This window comes from Coptis chinensis, chromosome 8 (genome assembly GCF_015680905.1).
Source record: "Coptis chinensis isolate HL-2020 chromosome 8, ASM1568090v1, whole genome shotgun sequence".
NCBI lineage: Eukaryota > Viridiplantae > Streptophyta > Magnoliopsida > Ranunculales > Ranunculaceae > Coptis > Coptis chinensis.
The window spans coordinates 82,140,342-82,163,731 of record NC_141463.1 but is presented as its reverse complement, the minus strand read 5'-3'; the positions used below and the strand labels follow the sequence as shown (position 1 = coordinate 82,163,731).

Sequence of the window (23,390 nt, the reverse complement as noted above, 5' to 3'; positions counted from 1 at the left end):
TACACACAAAATGTATAGTCTTTTACTTTTACATTTTTTTTTCCTTGAGTCAACACATTTGGAAACATGCAAAGAAGAGACCCTGTTATCGCTAACATAATGATGTCCAGGCTATGAAGATAAAGTTTCCAACTAAATTTAACAAGCTTTTTTCTCATAAAAAAGTGCCGAACTCTGTAGTAGATTATTTACCTCGGAGATAGACCCATTATAGGCCTAAGACAAATTAAGTACGCGCACTTACAATTTTACATAATCTAAATTCATTAACAACAACCCAACAAAAGTTTTTAAAAATTAAAAAGACCTAAATTTATTGGCCTTAAATTTATAGGTGAACAAAAGCCCAATTAATTTTTTTTAAAAAATTAACAGGCCCTTTTGTGGGTTTAAAAATAGCAGGCCCGACCTGCTAGTTAATTGAATGGATTTGTAAACTTATTTGAGCATACTTAGCGTGCTCATGATGATTTCAACCCACGAAACAAAGCTGAAAACTGGTAACCTAAAAAAGAGCATTATATTCATTTTAAGACCCACGAGATTATTAAAGCTAACCTTTTCCCACTTGCAAACCTACTTTGGAGTATGGGACACCTACTTTTTTTTTTTTTTTTTTTTTTCTACTAAAGGAACTAAATAATTGGGAAAATAATATTAATTTCGTGTATTGCATACATTCAATATTATGGTTAATTTAATTAAAATTGGCATTGACATTTACATTTGCATTTGCCTTTACATTTACATTTACATTGGCATGCTGTCCATGTGAGACATCGAGAATTAGAGAGGATAAAAATAGTTGTGCAATATATTGTTCAGGGCACTAATCTGAACTTGCTAATAAGTACTTAAGGCGATTACCAAAAAAAAAAAAAAAAAAAAAAAATTACTTATCACCTTCCAAATTCTCTAAATTTGCTTCTAAAATTCAGAATTTCGCGGAAATCCAACTCTAGGCGGAAGCAAATTCGGTCGCATCACCTGACTAGCCGTATCTTTGGAAGTAAATTTGGGATTTCGGATCGGATGCGGAGCGATAGTGGTAATGCCGCGCGCCATTGCAAATGTCGCCCTAATTTTTTTTTGACTTTGACCAGCACTCCAAGCCATTACTAATGTCGCGCATTATTGCCAATGTCGTGTGAGTTATTTTTTTTTTAACTTTTTCAATTTGGCTCGACAGTGGGAATGTCGTGTGGGTTTATTTTTTCAACTTGAGGCGACAGTATCAATGTCTCATGGTAGACCCTACTCCAAATTTGCGATTGGTATTTGCGACCACCTAGCGCGACAGTATTAATGTCGCATGGTAGACCCTACTTCAAATTTGCGACCACTTAGAGTTGGTCAAATTTGGAGGTGATACTACCACCACCTAGAAATGCTCTTAGACACCTTTACTTATAAAGCTATAAGTCTATAACTTATTTTCTAGGACGAGTTCTTCACAAAAGGTTTGTTCACAAATTTATTTTACTAAAGTTCCCTCATAATAATTGTAGGTGTTAAAAGTACTTAGGTGCACTTTCATTCAAGTGTCTCATGTCCTATAAAAATGAAGTTTTAAAAACATTTGTTAGGTCATCCTCTTGACGTAACTTTTAAATGCAAAATTGCATTCACATAATTTCTTGTGTAATAGCTTTTATTATTTTTTTGGCTTAATTACCTTAAAATGCAAGTACTTTACACTATTTTACGAGCTTCTTAGGATGGGCTAAGTTTTGGGTTCAGATGGATTCTACAGCAGCAACATTTCAGCACAAACAAGTTCATTGGCAGTGCAAGGGAGCATGGGAGTCGAAAGAAAATGAAATAGCTCCTCATCCCCTCAACTTGGAGAGAAGTCAACTTCTCAGCAGTATGTGCTAGAATTGGGGTGTCTCTTCCTAAAGGCGCCAATCAATGGTGGAACTATAAAGCAGATTTTATATCAATACTCGAACACCAAAACAATGTAATGAGGAGACTTGCATAGTAGTGCCTCCAGTGTGCTAATGATTCTTTCATTGTAACCGTCTCTTTTGCTTAATACAAATTATCCTTGGCAAACAAAAAAAAAACGAGTTTCCTAGCGACAATATATTTGGAGTGCTTAATTATTTTTTATTTGGGCAGTTAGATGGGGTTGTTGCTAGGAAACTAGGCCTGCTAGGCTCACTCGCACATCTTAGGGGACTATAACACATCTTGGGGGGTTTGGTTGTTTTCGGATTCACGTGAGAGCTACACACCTACACCGCTACACGTACATCAGGTTTCAAATTATATCGGGGCTTGATTCTTGGATTAATTGTTAAAACTTTTGTATAAAAATTTTGACTGACTTGGCTATAAAATAATTATTTGCCCCATTTTCTTGCTAGCCTTAAAAATTTAGACCAATTAACGATATTGTCTCCAGTCTATACTTAATTTCTTAATTATTGTTAGGTTGGGAAGAGTCTGAATTTGTTCACCAACACTTTTGCTGCTAGAATCTCCTAGCGCCTCTAGTGCGCCACATGTCCAGTAACAACTATATATTGATGTGAAAAATAAATCAAACAAATGATTTAAATGTCAAGCACGCTACAAACTGCGTCGCTAGCTCCTTCTGACTAGCAAAACCAATTCTCCTAAACACATATTCATAAGAACCCACTTTCATCATATTGTTGTCTAACACTTTTTGCACCCTTCTAAGCAACTCAACCGCATTTGGGGCCAAAAAACCAAATGTATCAAATGCAAACGGGACAAAGTAGTACTGATTAGCCATGCACACTCTTTATGTTTCTCCACTTTCGATATAGCTGCACTAATAGCTGTATGCCCTACACCAAAAAATTTATTACCAAAACCAACAAAAGGAGAAACTCCTGTGACATCCACACATGCATGTTTTCCATCAGACCAATTATATATCAAGATTTCTGCAGGGCAAAGCGTTGATCTATCTTCTCTAGGATCAGTGAGGAAGTTGACAAGAGCCTCATTTTTCACTTGTATACCAGCATGCCATACCGCATCATACTAAATGTCACGTACATGGTCATGTCTGTACTTAAACCCAGCCTGGAAAGTGTTTGCACTGTGTTGCATGATCTCCAAAAGCGTCAAGGCAACTCTTCATACACACGGGACATCGTTCACCATCATTATACAAAGGGATCATGAGATGGTAATGAAGGATGGCCCAATACTCAACCGGTGACATACGTTACCCAAGACCCTCCATAGGAATAGCAAGGAGAAAATCCTTAGCATGTCCAGACTGTAGGCAACTAATAACAATTTTCTGACATTCTGACAGGTCAAATTCCCTCCCAAGTCTTGTAATAATCTTGCCATAGTAGGCTTCGACCAAGACATTTTGTGGCTTGTATGGGGCGGCGACATCTAAGGTTAGAATACTGAGGTCAAAATCAGGAAGATGCATATGCAGTTCAGCAGTGGCGCTGTAAAAAATATCACCTATAGGCATATTGTTACGATACCTAAGAATGTGGTTTTGGAGCTCCTCAATCTGAATCCGTGAAGCTACAAAAGAAAATTTGATGACATCCTCTGCACAACAGATACCAAAACACCAAGACAGAATGGAAGGGTCAACAAGTGCCATTGAAGATTACCAAAACCAGAACCATCAGAAACAACAATACCCTAAATAGCAGACCAAAGTCCATGGTCAAACATGCTCGCTGCTTCCCCTAAAGTGAGTATGTGGACAAGTACGTAAAGCAAATATCAACTTAGGCAACCCTACACATGCTCGTAAGAGTGTCAATTCACATTGTGGGTCTTTCAGCTGCGTTAATGTATTCAGTAGCTTAAAACTTTTCTCAACACGCTTACGAACAAGACCAGAGATAAAGGATGTGTCCATCACTACCAAAAGTACCCAAAACCACCACCAAATGTTTTTTGCTGCGGCAAAACTTCTTTCCACGCCCGAGGCACTATTTGGTGTCACAAAATATCTTTTGCCACGGCTAAGGTGCACCCGCGGCTTAAAAGTAATCTCTTGCCACGGGAGTTACCGCGGCAAAATGTTGTTTGCATTATAAAAAAATAAAAAAGACAAGGAAATCAAAATATATGTTGCCACGGCTTGGCCGCGACAAAAAAGTTTGAAAATTTTGAATTTGCCGCAACTTTTCAAATATCTTTAGCTGCGGGGTGGCTGCCACAAAAAGTGGTTTTTTTAAGGGCACATATTTTCAATTTTGCACCTGTTCAAATCACTTCAATTTGAACCTATATCTCAACAAGCTTCATAAATAAATAATAAGAAACATACTTAATTAACCAAATATCGACCAAAACAAACAAATAACATTCAACGTCAAATTCATTACATCACGTTAAACTTGGCGAATACCATAATCCAAAAACCTTCACAAGTTTCCAATCTACAAAAGAATTTATAACTAGTCCTATATAATGCCTGCTTCCAATCCACAAAAACAAAAAACTTTAACATTGCTCCAATGATGCATATCCAACCAAATTCAAGTATGCAAAAATTGCGGGTCGTCAAGTCCAATACTAGTATTCATCTTGTTCATCTCTACAAAAAAGAAAAAAAGAATGTTAAACCCTAAAAATAAAGTTTATATAAAAGCAGCCATGTGAATGTGGACAACACCAAAAGTAGATGAAAATATAAAGGAATGTAAATAAAGTGCATATTATGTAGCCTGCATACAGGCCACAAGGCCAGTCACACATTGTCAAAACTGTAGTATGAACTTAATTGACATATAACATATGGAGTGATAACTGCAAATAGCAAAAAATTACAAGGCAAAATTAAGTAGTGTTATTATATTGTCAACAACGAACGGAACTTTCCAACATCAGTTCTATTGGTGTTTCAAGTCCTAGGCATTAACACACAATTACTTCCATATCCCAATGAAGAAATTGAAGATCAAAGAGTCTGGATGGCAGCAACATTAACATGGCTTGTCTCTATCTATTGAAATAGGAACAAAATCGTATATGACAGAAGTCAAGCTAACTTTTGGTACTATTGTATCCAAGTCAAAAGAACAATTTGCAGGGCACGCAGACTATCTAAAGGCCACATTGAGAATTCAGTGCATGCGTTATCTATATTACATGGGCTAAGACTGCAAGGGAAGCACATAAGATCTCCAAAAATACTAGAGTGTTGCTCCCCCCCTAGTATAATTATAGTTTCTACTAATGGATCTTCGTGAAGGAACCCAGGGCCAATTGGTTAGGGCTGTGACTTCCCAAATCTCATGCAATAACATACCTAAGACACATGACTTTTATAGTAAAAATTTTGACAGAGTCTCCTCTGTATTATCGACATTTCATAAATATAAAACCTGTCATAACTTGAAAATTTAATAAAAATACATCCAAACCAAATATAAAACATCATACATCAATCGTAAATTCAACTACTAAAAGATATACTGATTCGTAGAACCAGCTACTTAACCATCTCGACCAATGCCAGTTAAGTCAAGTAACCAATCCTCGAATAAGAAGAAAACTATAAATATACAAACACTATTCCAGAAACCCTAATACACAACTTATACAATGCAACTAACATACATCTCCACATTACCAGAACAATCTCAACAAAACCATCAACCCTGATGTGTCTGTTTTATCATCTAGTGAGGTTGTTTTGGTAATCCAAATCTGACACAACAAAGTCACTTGATGTATCTGTTTTTGTTAAACTTGTTGTGTCAGCGGTACTTGTGTCGGTTTCAAATTCATTCCAAAACTGACACAATTGACTTGTGTCACTTTTAAAATGACACAACAAGCCTTTTTTTTTAGTAGTGGACACAAAGAATTAGAGGTAGCAAGACATAAGAAGTTTAACTTACAACATTCTAGAGAGGGAAGTTCTCTGCATTAGTGTTTCCATAAATCGAGCTTCCATTGCTTCATATCGTGCATTGAACCCTCTCTTTATCTCATCAAGCTCAAGTTGCCTTTCCTCCTCTTTTTCTTGTGCTACCCTTCGCATTTCAGCCATCTCATTTTCCAATTCAACAACACGATCATAAGTTGTACCATGGGATGATGCTTGAGAGCCAAAATAACTAGTCCGTGTCACAGCACGACCCATCAGCCTCACACGCCCATGTCGCTCACATGGCATAACTTGCCTATAGATTTCATTGGAATGGGGTTGTTGATTTCCATTTTCATCTCTTCCAGCTAACTTTTCATTTTTTCCTATATTGCAAACTAAATTAATATATATAAGAAGAAAACCATTTATTATATTCACTTAACATCATTATTAGATTTGAATTTTCACTTACTATATACTCTCTTGATTGTCCATCAAGTGCATTATTTGTCTTCCGACTTGTATGGGATAGCACAAAGAAGTCTCCTTGAGATAGGGGTGCGCCTTCCTCCCGAATCTGTCCAGACACAAACAAATTGTTATTTGACTTATTTCTTATAAGCCAATCTGAAAATGTAAGTTCACAACAAAGACAACAATAAATATCATACAATTTGTGCTCTCATTTCTGGAAAACCTTTTCGACCACTAGTATGCTTTGCTATTTGCTTAGAACGATTACGCTTGTTCCTCTCAGAAATTACCTAGATACACAGAAAACAAAAATAATATATAAGTTGTGAAAACTATTTCAAATGGAACACTAAAGTTCTTCATACTTGATGCTCGGGACTATCCTAGAATTGCACAAGATTGACCCATTCTTGTTGTGATAGCTGCTATGGTTTGTGCGCTATACGCTCCTCATATGTCGTGTAGCATGAATATAAATTCTTTTTCCATTTAGTCTTCTTATTCCTGAATTCATCTGAGGCAATTCGACCCAAAGTAGTTTCTTTCTTGCTCTCATCAAGCTCCCACGAATCCTAAAACACGATGCAAATATGTACAATATATCATGGTGTATATAAACAACCAAACCTAGAACCTTGATACCCTAGAACAAAATCACAATGGTGGCATACATGGATACTGACTACAAGTTGCAATCAAACTTTAAATAAAACCAAGTCAGGTGGTGGCACTTTAGTCTCAGGTAAATTTAGGGTCATTACATTTATTGTCATTCCAAATTAGTCTCAGGTAAATTCAGGGTCATTACATATACCTTAAGCGTGTTCCATAGCCATAATTTATCATCTCCACCTTGCTGCTCCCAATATTTAGTCCAATCAAATTGATGCGATGATGTCATCAATACTCCCATAGATTCTGCAAACAAGCTTAGATGTGTATCTGGTCCATCAGGTTGATTATTGCCATTCCAAGTCAGTTTCAACTTCGAACTAGATGGGTTATTAAAAACCTTAGGAAGGGTAGAAGTGCCTCTAACCCATTTCCCACCTATTTAGAATGTTAAATATAGATATCAGCACAACAAATAATATGAGTTAGATATTATTCAATAGTTAAAAACCTAAGAATTCAAAAATCAGTTGCAAATCTTACCATTCTCATCGCCATTTGGATCCTCTCGTCGTCTTTTTACCATTGCGTGCACTTATCTATGTTATACAAGAAAATTAAAGGAATGCCCAACATGACTAATAAACGCACTCATAAGAAAAGAAACATCAATCAAATTAATAAACTATCAAGAGAGAGCATTCATAACAAATTGAATACGCCGGTCTTAATAAAGATGCATACACCCAATGTCATACTTAGCAACACTAAAACTAAATTAAACCACACTCCACACATCAATAATCTGGATCACTATCATTAATGAAGTCCTCATCACAATCACTATCCTCACTTAAGTCTTCGTCACATTCATTATCATCAATGAAGTCTTGCTCTCTTTCAACAGTATTGGCAACAACTTCAATTCCTTCAACCTCATTCCTAGTCCAGCTTTCAATGGTATCTGTGTTCTCAACTGGATTACTTGCATCTTGGTGTGTGCATGATGAGTTATCTTGGATTGGCTCAACCTCTGACCCCATATCATATAAGTCCCTTGGTTGTGTCTTCAACACAACTTGCTAATTTTCATCCAAATTATCTCTAAGATAAAAAACTTGTTGTGCTTGCGATGCAAGAATAAAAGGTTCATTAGTAGCTAAGGTTCGTGTGAAATTCACAGTGGTGAAACCATATTCAACTTGTTTCACTCCAGCACGGCTCAAGCCATCAAACCAATCATATTTAAACATAAACACTCGATTCCCACTGCCATAATGAAGCTCCACTATATCATTTAGGATACCATAATAACCGACACTCCCTATAACAGGATTCATATCTCTAACACTTGCAAAGCTTGAGGTTTCTGCAGATACAAAAACTCCATGATTTTGCATTTTTCTTCGCATCTCGAGATCTTTTGTGTGAAACCTATATCCATTTGCAATGCACCCTCTAAAACAGGTGGCAAATCGGGTAGGACCAAAGGAAAACATATCGAGTTGCTCACTGACCAACTCACCATCTCTTTTCATTTGTTGAACCTATTTAGAAAAGAAGAACAAATTAACACGTCTAAATGAAACCAATAAATATGATTATACTTAATAAAACATACTACGACTAGTCGACTACCACATACATGGTTTTCAAACCAGCTACCAAATCTCTCATTATGAATACGGTCCAAGTTCCTAGCACTTATCACGGCCCATGGTCATCCTTAATCATTTGTTTGTGTTTCTGTACAATAGACCATTTTTATTATAATGAACATATATGTGATTCAAACATAGAAAATTTCTTTTAAATAGAAAAGAGAAGTTTGTCGTTACAACAAAACGGCCTCACTTCTTCGCGATTCATTAGCACATACAAACGAGCTTGTTCCCACTCTTTGTTAGTTAGATTCCTCAAGGTTCCTTTCCTAAAGGACGAAAGTGCTTCCAAAGAAATATTGAAAACTTTCCATCTGATTCTACATCTTCACAATCATCATTCCTCCCTTGTCGATTAAACCTTGTCTCTACCCCACCATCTAAGTACATCGAGCAAAATGTCAAACACTCATCAGCAAGATACCCTTCCGCAATTGAACCCTCCGGGCGACTTTTGTTGCGCACATACTTTTTAAGCTTATACAAATACCTATATATATACATATAAAAAGAAATATAAATATAAGTATATATGTTACCTAGGAAGAAAACAAATTGATCTTGCATATTGTCTTCACTTACCTTTCAATTGCATACATCCATCGATAAAACACTGGTCCAGCAAGCTTGGCTTCACCAGCTAACTGCATTGGTAGGTGAACCATAACATCAAAAAATGTTGTAGGAAAAATCATTTCCATTTTGCAAAGAGTCACAGCAATACTATACTCGAGACGCTCCAACTCTTCAACCCATAACACTTTAGAACACAATTGCTTGTAGAAATTGGACAACTCAACCAAAACCATTGTTAGTTCTTTGGGTAGAATTCCACGTGCTGCAACTGGAAGTAGTTGTTGCATTAGAACATGCCAATCATGACTTTTCAGGCCATGTATCTTGGCTTCTTTAACTTGAACACGGCGTGAAATATTGGATGAATAATTATCGGGAACCTTTACATCTTTCAAAAATTGACAAAGCTTCCTCTTCTCTTGCAAAGACAATGTGTACTGGGCAGGGGGTAGGTAGTATTTGTTGCCAGCTCTTGGTATAGGGTGAAGTGATTTTTGTATTCCCATCAACACCAAATCTTGTCGGGCCTTCAAGCTGTCCTTTGTTTTCTTCTCTAAATTTAACAATGTCCCAAGCCAACTCTCGCTATTGTTCTTTTCAATGTGCATAACATCAAGATTGTGGGGCAAACGAAGGTCTTTCCAATAAGGGAGTTCAAAAAATATGCTGATTTTCTTCCAGTTATGCGGCAAATTATCTTCTCGTTTTCTCTTTTGACCGGACTTATCGAGCACTGGCTTGCCGAATGTGACTTGCTCATACCCACTGAATTGCTCAAGAACTTCAGTTCCACTTAGTGGTTTTGGGGCAGTCCTCAGTTCAATAGTGTTATCAAAGGAACTTTTGTTCCTTCGATATGGATGATTAAGTGGTAGGAACTGGCGACTTCCCATATAACAAAACTTCATACCGTGTTGCAATCTTTTTGAACAAGTCTTCTCGTGGCAAGAAGGACACGCAAGTTGGCCTTTGGTGCTCCATCCTGACAAGTTGGCAAAGGCTGGAAAGTCATTAATTGTCCATAAAACAGCTACATGCATTTGAAAATTCTGCTTGGAATATGCATCATATGTCTCGACTCCTTTTCGTCCACAAACTCTTTCAACTTATCGACCAAAGGTCGCAAAATTACATATCAATGTTATTCCCGGGACTGCTAGGGCCGGGGAATAAGTAGTGACAAGCTAAAATAAAGGTCGCTTCATGCACATCCATGGTGGCAGATTATATGGAACAAGAACCACAGGCCATGTGCTATGCATAGTGCTAAGATTACCAAAGGGACTAAAACCATCACTAGCCAAACCAAGCCTGACATTGCGAGGTTCCAAACCGAAAGAAGGATATCTTTCGTCCAAGTGTTTCCATGCCTCAGAATCAACTGGATGCCTTAATGCTCCATCCTTGCTACGACAATATGCATGCCACCTCATGTCCTTTGATGTTTTTGAGCACATAAATAATCTCTGAAGCCTCGGCTTTAACGGAAAATATCTCAAGACTTTTCCAGCTTTTTTCTTATGTTTCACAATAGAATTACTTCCTTCCTCACCAGTCACAGATGGAGTAAGTTCCCACCTTGACTGACCACATATATCGCATTCATCCTTGTCCTCGATTGGCTTATTATCCTTCCAATACATCATACAATCATTTGGACAAGCGTCTATCTTAATGCACTCCAAACCAAGGTCCCGAAGTTGCTTTTTTGATTCATAATGATTCTTTGGCATATTGATTTTATCAGGAAGTGACTCATTTAACACTTGAAGTAACATGTCAAATGAATGGTTACTCCAGCCATTTAGACATTTTACATGAAGCAAGCGAACAAGGAAAGACAATTTTGAAGCTTTAGTAGAACTAGGATATAGTGGTGTCTCAGCTCCTTCAATAATTTATAAAACTTTTGTGCCTCCTCATTTGGCTCATCCATACAAGGCTCACTCGAACTAGCCTCATTAGAAACAGGAATAGTTGGTGTGTCACTACCTGTTCCAACTAGGTCTGGAAACCCTAATGCATCTTGCAACATTTGGTGCATATCATCACCATCATTGGAGTCATGGCAAGCATCCACTTCATCTCCTTCCCCATGTTTGGACCAACGGATATATGACCGTACTATACCCTTATTTAATATGTGATCCCGAACTACATCTTTGGGCCTTAACACTTTATTAATGCATCGAACACATGGACAATAAATCTCATCACCAAACTCTTCAGGTCGATTATCCCATGCCCAGTTCACAAACTCCTCACAACCTAGAATATACTTGCGATTGGACCTTCCAACAGTCGGGTGCATCCAACTTTTATCCATCAAGTGCTAACTAATACACAACAAATACATAACCAAACATATAAGAGAATCTTCCTTAATACATAAGAAGCCTAATTAACATTAAAATCTATCAAGGTTGAAAAGTCACTAAAATAAAATAAAATAGGAAAAAGGCATCCATTCCTGGAAGACCTACCTATGCTAATCGTACTTAACGGGGAGTATGCTTACAACAACAGAACACAAACATTTAATATATTTTACTATCTCAGCCCAAGCATGTTAAACTTAATAACAAATAAAAAGAATGAGGAAATACAACATGATATGGAAACAAATTAAATATTAAGAGTTCAAACCAAGTACATACAAATCTAGCATTGCAACTTCTTAGTAAATATAAGGAACTAATCACCCTAAAATGGTTTAGTAGTAGTTAGCAAATAAAATGAGATGACACATATGTTGAATATCACATTAGAGCAAGCTAGACATCCCTACCAAAGGAAGCAAGCATGCTGATATCTAGTTTAGAAAATGACATGTTGAGTTTTAATACAGTACATGTCCACGCATTATACAACTAATCTAATGAAACAAGCAATATAATAAAATAAAATAAATAAGGCCAAAAAGATATTGAAAAACTGAAAGTGTGGTTCGAAAAATTGATAGCGCGGTTTTAGAAATTTCAAAGCGCGGATTTTAGGAGCTTTCGGTCGAAATTCGCCAAACCGTGGTTTTAGATCGGGAGTGATATACCTTGTACATGGTTTGTGTGACTAAGGTTACATACCCTCACTGAGAAACTTTTCTCAAGGCAACTGTGTTTGCACTTTGCAACGAAAGGACTTGAGAAATTAGCAAAACTGGGAATTTTACCCGAGAACTAAATGGGAATTTTTCTTTATCGTTATCCTTGCTTTCTAGCCGACACGCGACACGGACACGACACGACACGGATACGTGGACACGACATTTTTCAAAAATATAGGATACGAATACGTCATGGACACGTTTGAATAATATATATATATTTCGCCATCACAGAAGGGGCACAGAGCCACGAACCGGATTTTTTTGGGCTTTCTATATTGTAAACCGACTATTTTCCTATATAAGAAAAGTGTGAGGAGGGGTTGAAACCTAACTAAGTCGTTCTCTTTTCTCTCTAAAAAATCGGATACTCCGAATCGCGAATCCGACACGTATCGGGGTGTATCCGTGTTGGACACGTATCGGACACCAATACTTCACCCTTAGAGACATATCAATGCTTCATAGCATGTCGGTATCTGTGCTTCCTAGGATAACATACATGACCGAGTACTATTTCTTGGTCATAGTTCTTCTCTGTCTCTATCAACTTCAGACTTTCCCGAATGCAAGCAAAATTCTATATATTTTACTGATGACCACTATGAAGAATACTTTGGGCAAGAAGAGTATGGAATTAGACCTCATGATATGGGAATTTTCAACCTTAAAGATTGTACGGTTGAGCCACATTACCGAACCGGGCCCGACTCTCAAAAAATATCAACCCGGCGTGCGGGTGGAACCTATGTCTTTATGCTTGATTACTCTGCATGGGGTTCTACTTTGTTTCAGAGTACAATATACTTCATTGGAGTTTAACTTATTTGTTATCTGAGTATGTTTTGCTCTTTTCTTTTTGGGTTGGTAAGTTGCTCTCGTATTTTGTCAAAACTTTCATGTAACCATAGTTATTAATCTTATGTTTACACTTTACATTATTGAGTTTAGAGTAAATTAATTCTTTAGTTTTTATTTTCTAAATAAGTTATGCATTAAGGCAGACCCCTACCAAGTACTATTAAAATCAAGCATGAAGCTTAACTAAGGTTGTCACAGCCATACCTACTGATCTGTAGTCCACAAACCCTAAACAAATGATATAAGCTATACACTGGGAAGTTTCTAGAACCGAGTAACTGACACCAACTGGTATGGCATAGAAAATCCGCCAGCAAACCCAGTTCTGACAACAACATTTCAAGGTCGGTTCTTTTCCGAGGCATTATATTGCAAGGATTAGATTTCGCTTTCATATCCACTACATGAAAACTACATCTCCATCTAGCAAATTCATGAGAAACTTCCTTTTTCCCATCTAGTATCCACTACATAAAAAACTATATCTCCATCCAGCAAATTCATGACAAGCTACCACCTAATGCTTTGTCATTAGTACTTTACAACATTGAGCGCAGATGCATTTGATAGGGTTAAAAGGGTCTGTCTCTACATCACCACATGCTGAAGCATATGATTGAACATTCAAGGAACTTAATGGCTCTATATCCCAACCTTCAGTGTTCTTTGGAAGACAAAACATATAAAAGAGAATTTGGACTGTCGTACCATGAACTTGACAAAATCAACACAATGAATAAATCCAATTACCTTATCTATTTCTTCCTAGTCCTTTCTGGTAAATCCAAGCTCCTTGTCTAAGAAACTCAATTACGATTTTTCTACTAAACACACAAAGAAACAAAAATAATTCAGTAAGGCTTACCTGAAATTAAATGAATTTGGTGAAGGGAAAAGAATTGAACTGAAGCTTACCTGGTTCACTTTCGATAAAAACGGATGAATGGGAGAAGATATGAAAATGAGTTTTGTATCTAATGGAAATTTCAGTAATAGATTAGCCGCCAATGGTTTAGTTCATATTTGGGAGAGAGATAAAACCCTAAACATGCTCTTTCTTAATTGTTTTCTTTTTTTTCGATTTTTAGGCGCGAGATAATGAAAACATGGGCAGGATAGATGGAAATAAAAAGCTGGTCGAATTTTTCAGTTCTTTCTATATTAAAATTTTCGAGTTTAATTGTTTAAAGACCATTTGGCAACGGCCAACCACACCACGCCACAAAATGTGCAACCTTTAGCTGCGGCCTAACTCCATCCGAGGCTAGAAGTATCCTTTAGCTGCGAGATGTTCACAGTTGTGGCGAGAACATATGATATAGCCGCGGGATGGTGACAAGCCGAGGCTAAAAACTATGTGTTGCCTCAAGTAAAGATGACCATTGCAAAAGGGGGCTTTTAGCCTCAAAATCAATGGCCGTGACAAAAACCTTGCCGCAAAAAGCCCTTTTTTTGGTAGTGCATGCTGACTACTGCTCTAAGTAATTAGACCCCAAGCTGCGGCCTAGAGATACTAGTAGGAAAAAGAGTGGGATTAGAGTGTCATGGATCCACTGATGGCCAAAATATCTTTGTCTTTGTCTCATTAAGGACAACTTCTAATGGCAGCCCTACTTCTCGGATAATGTATAACGTTGTCACAACCTACTCTGTGTCACCAATCACAGTCCCATCATCTAAGTACCATACCTACAACCCTAAATGACAAGCAGACTGAATACACAACACTAGTGGATGCAAGACTAGTGCAAAAAGAATTGCGCCTAATAATGGGTTACCCTGCTGGATTTTAGTTGCCGACCAAATGTGATCTTCCCCAAGTACAACCTAGTTGGTTGGTTGTACAAGTATTCCACCCATGGTGGACCAATGGAAGGGCGCCGTAAGCGAACCTCATTCAGGATGGATGCTCTATCAACAAGTTAAAGGCATATGAAAATCGACAAATAATATAGAGAAAGAGTTGTTAATTATCTGCATTATCATGAACAAACCGATTAACAACATGTAGAATCGTTTCTGCTCCTCCAGGTACACCAATTCCAAACTGAAAATCACCAAGGTACGTAATCATATCAATCTTAGACACAAGACAACGCCAAACCATGCCTACTGCTATTGGACGAATGCTATTATCCGACTTGAATAGAGGCATAAACGGTGTACTAGCCACAAATTCAGCCAAAGCTTGTGGGCATCTACCTTCCAACCATAAGTTAACCACTAACGTCACAACTTTCAGAAGGTCTGTACCAACAACAGAAGCAACACCACTTATAGCATCTAACAAGTGCTGAGCACGAAAACCATCTCGACCACAAGACGTCCCTTTAGGAAAGGACCTAATGCATGTCAATACCATATCTTTCTCGACTAACAAAGGAGGTCCAGCCATCTAGAGGAATGGTTGGTCTGGGAGGTGGTGGTCGCATGGGGTGCTTTGCCTCCAATATAACCTGAGTATCTCGCGTATTAAGGGTTACCCGTAAAGAAGAAAAAACTTTCACTGCCGCTGAAAAGTACCCATTAGAGATTTTCTGTAAACCCCGATGCACATTATAGCTAGAGGAAGGATGTTGTCGTAAAGGCGGAGTAGGGGAACCCAAAACTGACTCTAAAAGCTAAAAAATACCAATCGGTTAATTCCAAGTAGTCAATGCTCGAATAATCTACTTTTGTATAAGAAACCTCCTAGTGTCGAGTGACACTTATTACGACTTTGAGGTTGGAAAACTTGCAAACTGCAACAAGTAAACAATAACAGGCGAACCCATGGAATGATAGAAGTAGGTTCAGCGACAACATCAGAAAGAGCCGCCTTCAAAGCACAAGAGAAACCAATACGACAAGAACGGGGTATGCTTTTCACTATGTGAAATGGTATACGCAAGACACAGTCTAGGAAAACATCATCAAGAGTAGGCAAGATGGAGATATCATCAGAAGGTACTTATGGTGTGAGTGATGGTGGTGCTTCAAGCAGAGCAAGCACATGATGTGGTATAGCAAACACCCAACATTCCAAACTCCCATCTTCCAATAACTTGGGATGCGGTAAACTTCCCTCCTCATGATGAGAAGACCTGGTAAGCGCATGAATCCCGAAACACTGACCACACATCCATTTCTTTATCACCTTCAAAAAATGTTCCAGAATAAAAAAAAAAGATTTAGATCAGTTTGGACAGCATCTCGTAACTTGGTTACATTCAGCTCGGTATTACAATGAAAGGTTTGGATATGACCCATTACGTAAGCACGTGTATAGCCACTACCTTCATTAACACCATTAACACCATTGGTACATCCATCAAAAGAATGGAATGGACAATGGACTCCTGCTCGTGGTGGCGCCATTAGAAGACAGTGGTAGTGGGTTCAGGCATGGTCCGTGACAAGTAAAACGTGGTAGTGTGACCCAGGTTAGGTGATTAAAAACTTGAAATGGTGGAGGTCTCGGGTGGTGAGGTTATGGGGAGATTAGGTTGTGGTAATGTTGTTTGGTAGTGGGTAATGGTGCTAGCACTTGGGATATGGAGGATGGGTTGTGGAGATGGTGCTGGCGGTGATGAGTGGTTGTTTTCGGTGATTGATGGTGGTGCAGTTGTTACCGGTGATAGTGGTTTTTTTTTGTGGTGCTGCGGCAAGGTCGATGACAAATGGAGGTGGCGGTGGCGGTGGGATATTATATAATGGAGGTGGTAGTTAGTGTTGGTGACGGTAGATGGAAGAGGCGCATCACGAGTTGTGCAGCAAGGGCGTGGAAGATGATGGCGGTGGTGGTGCAGCAAGGTCGGGCTTTTAGTGGATGGTCATGGCGGTGGCGATAGATGGTGAATGGTGGGTGCATGTGCAGCACGAGCAGTGCGGCATGATCGAGGGGAGATGGTGGTGTAGCAATAAAGTTGGGGGAGATGGTGGAGTAGCGGCAACTCGGCAAGGTCTGGGAGAAGAACGGTTGGTTTTTTTTTTTTAAATCCATTATTATTATTATTATTATTTTTTGAACACTCATTTAATCAAATTTATAAACTTCCTCACGAGAATATAACAATACAAGAATACTTTTTCTTCGATGCGCTTCTTACCACGTCACACCCCATAAAAGTTTCTTCATTATCTACTTGTTGGGGTTTATACCAATACCAATCGATTCCCCACTACACAGATAATTTGTATTTGAACAATAACAACTCCAATCAACAATCTAAATATTCCCTACAACCAAACTAACATACCCAACTCGCTAAACAACTATTAACAATAGATAATAATGTAAAGCAGAAAAAACATACCACAACACAAAGATATATCGTGGTTCGGCCAATGGTGCCTACTTCCATAAGAGCTGATCCTTTTATAAAGTGAGAAGGAATATTATAATTACTCGTTACAGTCTCTCACCTTACTAGATCACTCCTATCTCTTTACAGGCTTGTCTCTCTGTAAAACTTATCTCTCAATCTTGATTGCTTTCAAGATTGGGTTTCTCTCTCTGTTCTTGTGTATTTTCGTGCCTCTTCTGGGCGTTAGGTTTTGCCAAAAACCCCAACCTTTATTGCAAACTCGCGGTCCACAAATAATAGAATTCTACCGAAAATAGGCATGAGCACGGGGCGCGCCTTAGGTAAGGCCAAGTCGAGCGCGTGGCGCCCTCAAGTGCTTGGTGGTCGACCAAGGCATGTGCGCGGGTCGCGGCATAAGCAAGCATATTCGAGCGTGGGTCGCGCTTAGCCTTCTGCACGCAAGCAGAAATCCTTTTCTCCTCATGTGAAGGATAACTCTAACAATCTCCCCTCGAACAGTGAGGGGGGATACCTCCATGCAATTTCCAAAACAATAGGAGGAGTCTACTACCATTCCAGCGGTAGCATAACAAACATCAAACTTACCTTTTGGTAAGACTTTGGTCGTCATATCCAACCCATTCTTGTCGGTATGGATCTTCTTAATACACAAATGCTTGTCTTCGAGTACTTCTCTAATCCAATGATAACGCACATATATGTGCTTAGATTTAGAATGGAAACTCGGATTCTTGCTCAAATGGATGGCGCTATGATTGTCACATAGAACTACAAATTGTTTTTGCTTTAGCCCTAGTTCGTCGAAAAACCTCTTCATCCATAGCATCTCTTTACAACACTCAGTGGCTGCAATATACTTCTACGTAGTGGAGGAGGGGCAACACACTTTTACAACTTAGATTGCCAAGAAACTGCTCCTCCTGCAAAAGTAACCAGATAACCGAAGATGGACTTCATCGAGTCAACATCACCTGCCATGTCTGCTTCAGTGTAGCCTTCAAGTAAGGGCATACTTCCACCAAAGCACAAACACAATTTAGAAATGCCCTTGAGATATCTCAATATCCACTTAACACCTTCCCAATGCTCCTTACCCGGATTTGACGGAAATCGGCTTGCAACACTAACGACGAAAGCAATATCCGATCTTGTACACACCATTGCATATATTAATCTGCCCACTGCAGATGCATAAGGAATCTTTTCCATCTGACTCTGCTCATGCTCACCCTTTGGACACATCTCTTTGGTAATGCGGAACTGGCCACGAAGCGGACAACTGACTGGCTTTGCTTGATCCATGTTGAATCTCTTCAACACCTTCTCAATGTAGCTTTCTTGAGAAAGCCACAACTTCCCACTCTTTCTTTCACGAGTGATCCGCATCCCAAGTATCTGCTTTGCTTGACCCAAATCCTTCATCTCAAAGGACTTACTCAAGTCTTTATTCAGCTTGGATATCTTGTTGATGTTTGGGCCAACTATCAACAATCATCCACATACAACAAGAGCACAATGAAATCCTCGTCTAGAAATTTCTGAACAAACACACAGTAATCGGAAGCAAACTTCTTATATCCTTGATTCGCCATAAAGGAATCAAACTTTATGTACCACTGTTTAGGTGCTTGCTTCAACCCATACAAGCTCTTTATTAGCTTGTATACTGGGTGCTCCTTGCCTTTGACCTCAAACCCCTCTGGCTGGTCCATGTAGACATCTTCTTCAAGGTCTCCATGAAGAAAAGTTATCTTAACATCTAGCTGCTCAATCTCTAGGTTCATACTTGCGGTCATACCTAATACCACCCGGATAGAAGTCATCTTCACTACAGAAGAGAAAATCTCATCAAAGTCAATCCCTTCACAACAAGGCGAGCTTTGTGCCTTGGGCGTGGATTGTTCTCCTCATGCTTGACTTTGTAAATCCACTTATTCTTGAGAACTTTTCTTCATATTGGTTTCTCAACTAACTCATAAGTGTGATTCTTATGCAAAGAATCCATCTCATCATGCATGGCCTTCAACCACTTCTCTTTGTCTATACCTTTAAGTGCCTCTTGATAGTACATAGGTTCTCCACCATCCGATAGTAGAACGTACGTATGTGGTGGATACCTGGTTGAAGCTTGTCTCTCTCTGTCAGACCTCTTTGCCCCATCTACTGGTGCCTCAGGAGGATGCATTTCTGCTTGCTCAGGTAGTGGTTCATGCACTGCATCTGCATCTTCTATACCAATAGGTTCTATCCCATCATGAGCGATAGGATTCTCATCATGAGCTTCAAACTCATGGTTCAGAGCCATTCTCAATGCCTTCTGCACGTTCCACAGTTGGAACTTCTGGTTCTGAATCAACAAGATCATTGGTGAAAACCTGTAGCTTCTCACCCTTCTCAAAGTCTGCTATGGTTTGTGTATAGACCCCCACTTTGTGGCTCATTAAGCCCACGGATCCAGCCCAAATCAATTAATCCCAAGGGCTTAATCCTAGCTACACCCAATAACTGGTCTATGTAAGAATATGTTCAGGTTCATTATTGTAGAATATAAGGATAGAGGTTTAAAGGGATAAGAATTCTTTTGACAAAAACAAACACAGTCCTCGTAGGACTCAATCTCTTCATTCATATAAAAACTACTTATTCCAATAATGTGAACTACGATGAAACTTGATCCTTAGAGAATAGATCTTGGGTACGTAGGCAGCCTTTATTTGGTTCAATTTCATCTCCCCCAATACCAAATTCCTCTGTTTCTTAGTGCGTTCTTTACCATTGCTCTCGTTGTGTTGAAGCAGGTTCCTGCCGAAACATAATTGGCACCATTTGTGGGGAATTTAGAATCCATTATCACGTGAAACAATCAAGATGGTAAACACAAGAAGCATACCAAATAGTCAACATATTCCTCCTGCTAATAGGAATCACAACCCTCGAAATTCAAATCGGCCAATGCAAGAACCGTTGAACAATCGAGTTGCTCCTAGTGGTAGGATCAATTCTCAACATCCAACTGCAGCACCACCACCACCGCCACCACCACCACCATTGCAAATGGAAGTACAAATGCCGCTGCCACCACCCCTAACAGTCTTGCAACAAGAAAACTTGCAAGTCAGTAATCCCTCACGTGGTCCGCCGTCCGTCCGTGTCAATCCTTCAGTTGACATGGATATGGACGTGGACATTACTCTCACACTAACTAACGAAAAAGGGGATAGTAACAGCCAATACACCCCTAATACGGTTGAGCGTGAGTTAAGACGAGTTAAAAATTTAAATATGAACTTGAGAGGGAAGCTAGCAAAGAGGCAAAGGCCGGTGGATGATGTTGCCAATTCAACTACATCAAGGCGACCACGCAGGGACGCAGACCATTCTAGTGTATGGGACCGTCTTGAAGATCCACTTCATCGTCCTCAGCAACGTGCTACTTCTCAAGCACAGTCAAACAGTGCACGCTCTAAGAGTAATGACCTTATTACCCGTACTTATGGGGAGAATCGGATTGGCAGGGATAACTACTATCCTAGACATGTCCGATCTCAAAGGGAAGATTTACCTCTGAGAAGCAATTTCAGGGAAGATCGCCATCCGAGATATGTCCGACATGACTGGGAAGGCAAGCATCCCAGACAAGAGCAACAAAACATGGAGAAGCGGTATAATTATACCGACCACCCTGCCAAGGGTGACTACTGGCCTAGACAGGCTGGTTATAGGGATAGACAAAGACAATCACCGGTCGGAGCTGATCGTGCGTACCTCCAAAGATCTCTAACTCCAATAAGAGATAATGGAAGGTATCCTTCTCCACATGGGAACGACTGGGGGCGTCCAGTTGTTCGAGCCAATACTTTAACTCTAACAGAACAACAGTTGAAAGAGTTGATTGCAAAAAACTTAACGATAGAGAGTTAAGGGATGTTAGAATGAAAAACTTGATAGTCAATGATGACGTACTTGATAAGTTTTTGCTCGACATTCAGGAAGCTTACCACCATCCCGACTTCAAACAACCTGATTTTGAACTTTATGATGAGTCGAAATGAGATCCTGGCTTGCATGTTCTATCGTTCAAAAATAAGTTGGTGTTATGGGGTGGAGATAATCCGCTCATGTGTAAGCTCTTTCCATCAACTCTAAAGGGAGAAGCGTTACACTGGTTTAGTGAGTTGCCTTCAAGATTAATTCACCAATACAATGAACTAGAAAATCAATTTGTTAATCATTTCTGCCACAATTGCAAGATGCCAAAGGATGTCGACTCACTTCTGAACATCAAGCAACAACGTGACGAAAAGTTACATACTTTTGTTACTAGGTTCCGAAAGACAGCAGCAGATGTTCCAGAAGTTTCTGATGGAATGCTTCTTTTCGCCTTTAAAGAAACATTATATTATGAAAGAAACAGAAGTTCGAATTTCATTGTAAGGGATCTTTACCACTATCTAATTAAAGATGTCCCTAAAACTCGGTACGATCTGTATGTTAGGGCTAAACAACACATCCGTATCGAGGAGAACCTATCGGCGAAAGCAGCAAGAGACAAAGATATTCGGAGTAAAGATTTTTCTGACAGCATGAATTCTAAGCCGAAGCAAGGACAGTCAGATCAACAACATAACGATGGAAAGAATGACAATCAGAAGAAAGTCAATTTCAATCGTGATGGAAAGACTCTACTTGAGCTAAAACTGACCTCGCTCAATGCCAAGTACTCTGTTATATATGAGAAGTTGAAAAGTGGGAATCTTCTTTCCCCGCCTTATCCACTTTCAAAAGATACCAAAGGTACAAGGGACAAATCCTTGCGGTGTAAATTCCATAATGACTATGGCCATGAGACAGAACCATGTCGCTCTCTCCGGGGTTGGATTCAAAATTAGTGAAAAAGGGACTTTTAAACGAATATCTTACTAAAAACTCTCAACAGGCAGTTGCTGCAACTTATGAGCATGTCATTAATGTTTCCCATTCTCATGTTGAGTCTCTTTCCAAAAGTCAAAGTAAGAATCAAAAGCATTTGAAAGTTAGTTATGTTGGTGAGTTTAACCATCTCAACAAAGTCGATTTTGTCAAAGGAATCCAGACCGAAACTTTTGAAGAAGAGCCCCTCTGATTCACTGATGATGATCTCCTTGGTGTATATCACCCTTACTATGATGTAGTCATAATTACTGTGTCTATAGGTGCTTCTCGTGTTCAACGGGTAATGATCGACACAGGGGCCACTTCTAGCGTCATTTTCAGTGGATGTTATTCTCAGATGCAACTTCGCGAGGGTATAATCATCACCGAAGACAATCTTATCATCGGTTTTGACGAGACAACATCTTTAGCGGTTGGAAGAATTACCTTACCAATCAAATTAATGAACAAAGAAGTTGAGCTCGATTTCTTATTGATGGACTATCGTTCCCACTATAACGCAATTTTGGGCAGAGATTGGATACATTCCATGGGGGATGTAGTCTCCACATTTCATCAGTGTGCCAAGTTCCCATTCTCTAGGCATATTTGCAAGGTTTGTAGTGACCAAGTATCTGCCCATGCCTGTCATGACAAAGCAATAGATGACTATAAAAAATCTGAAGTTCATGGTAATACCATCCTTGTAAGTGCCCCTCCCAAGTTGCAGTTGCCTAGTGCGTTCCCTTCATCTATAATATTGAGACTCATGTGAAAGGGCCGCCTACAGTGGATCGCCTTTTGGAAGTGCAAGTAGGAGATTCAACAGAAGAAACCACTCTTATTTCTGCCGAACTTTCGAGCGTGGAGTAAAAAAGAGTTGGTTTCCTTTTTACAGCAAAATAAGCGTATCTTCGCTTGGAAAATTGAGGAAATGCCGGAAATAGATCCTTCTGTTGCCTGTCATAAACTTGTCATTGATCCAAGTTTCAGGCCAGTTCGCCAAAAACCAAGAAGAATGGCACCTGATCGGAAACTCAAAGTTA

The 23,390-nt window shown here is 39.1% G+C and overlaps 1 protein-coding gene across 1 annotated transcript; it reads right to left on the bottom strand.

Annotated features, from left to right (window-relative positions):
• Positions 1-8,007: 8,007 nt before the first annotated feature.
• Positions 8,008-10,940, bottom strand: LOC147483502 (uncharacterized). The gene is made up of 4 exons (XM_086579579.1): positions 10,439-10,940; positions 9,169-10,162; positions 8,959-9,076; positions 8,008-8,472 (listed from the first exon to the last, which is right to left on the bottom strand). Exons 1-4 carry the CDS (start codon positions 10,938-10,940, stop codon positions 8,008-8,010), a joined length of 2,079 nt encoding a protein of 692 aa, XP_086435705.1.
• Between the last annotated feature and the right edge of the window lie 12,450 nt (positions 10,941-23,390).

Coding starts and splice junctions, on each gene's coding strand:
- LOC147483502 (XM_086579579.1), bottom strand. CDS start 10,940: ATGTTACTTCAAGTGTTAAATGAGTCACTTCCTGATAAAATCAATATG. Junction 9,077..9,168: donor TGGATGTATGCAATTGAAAG/GTAAGTGAAGAC, acceptor GTATATATATAG/GTATTTGTATAAGCTTAAAA. Junction 8,473..8,958: donor CGATGTACTTAGATGGTGGG/GTAGAGACAAGG, acceptor TTTTCTAAATAG/GTTCAACAAATGAAAAGAGA.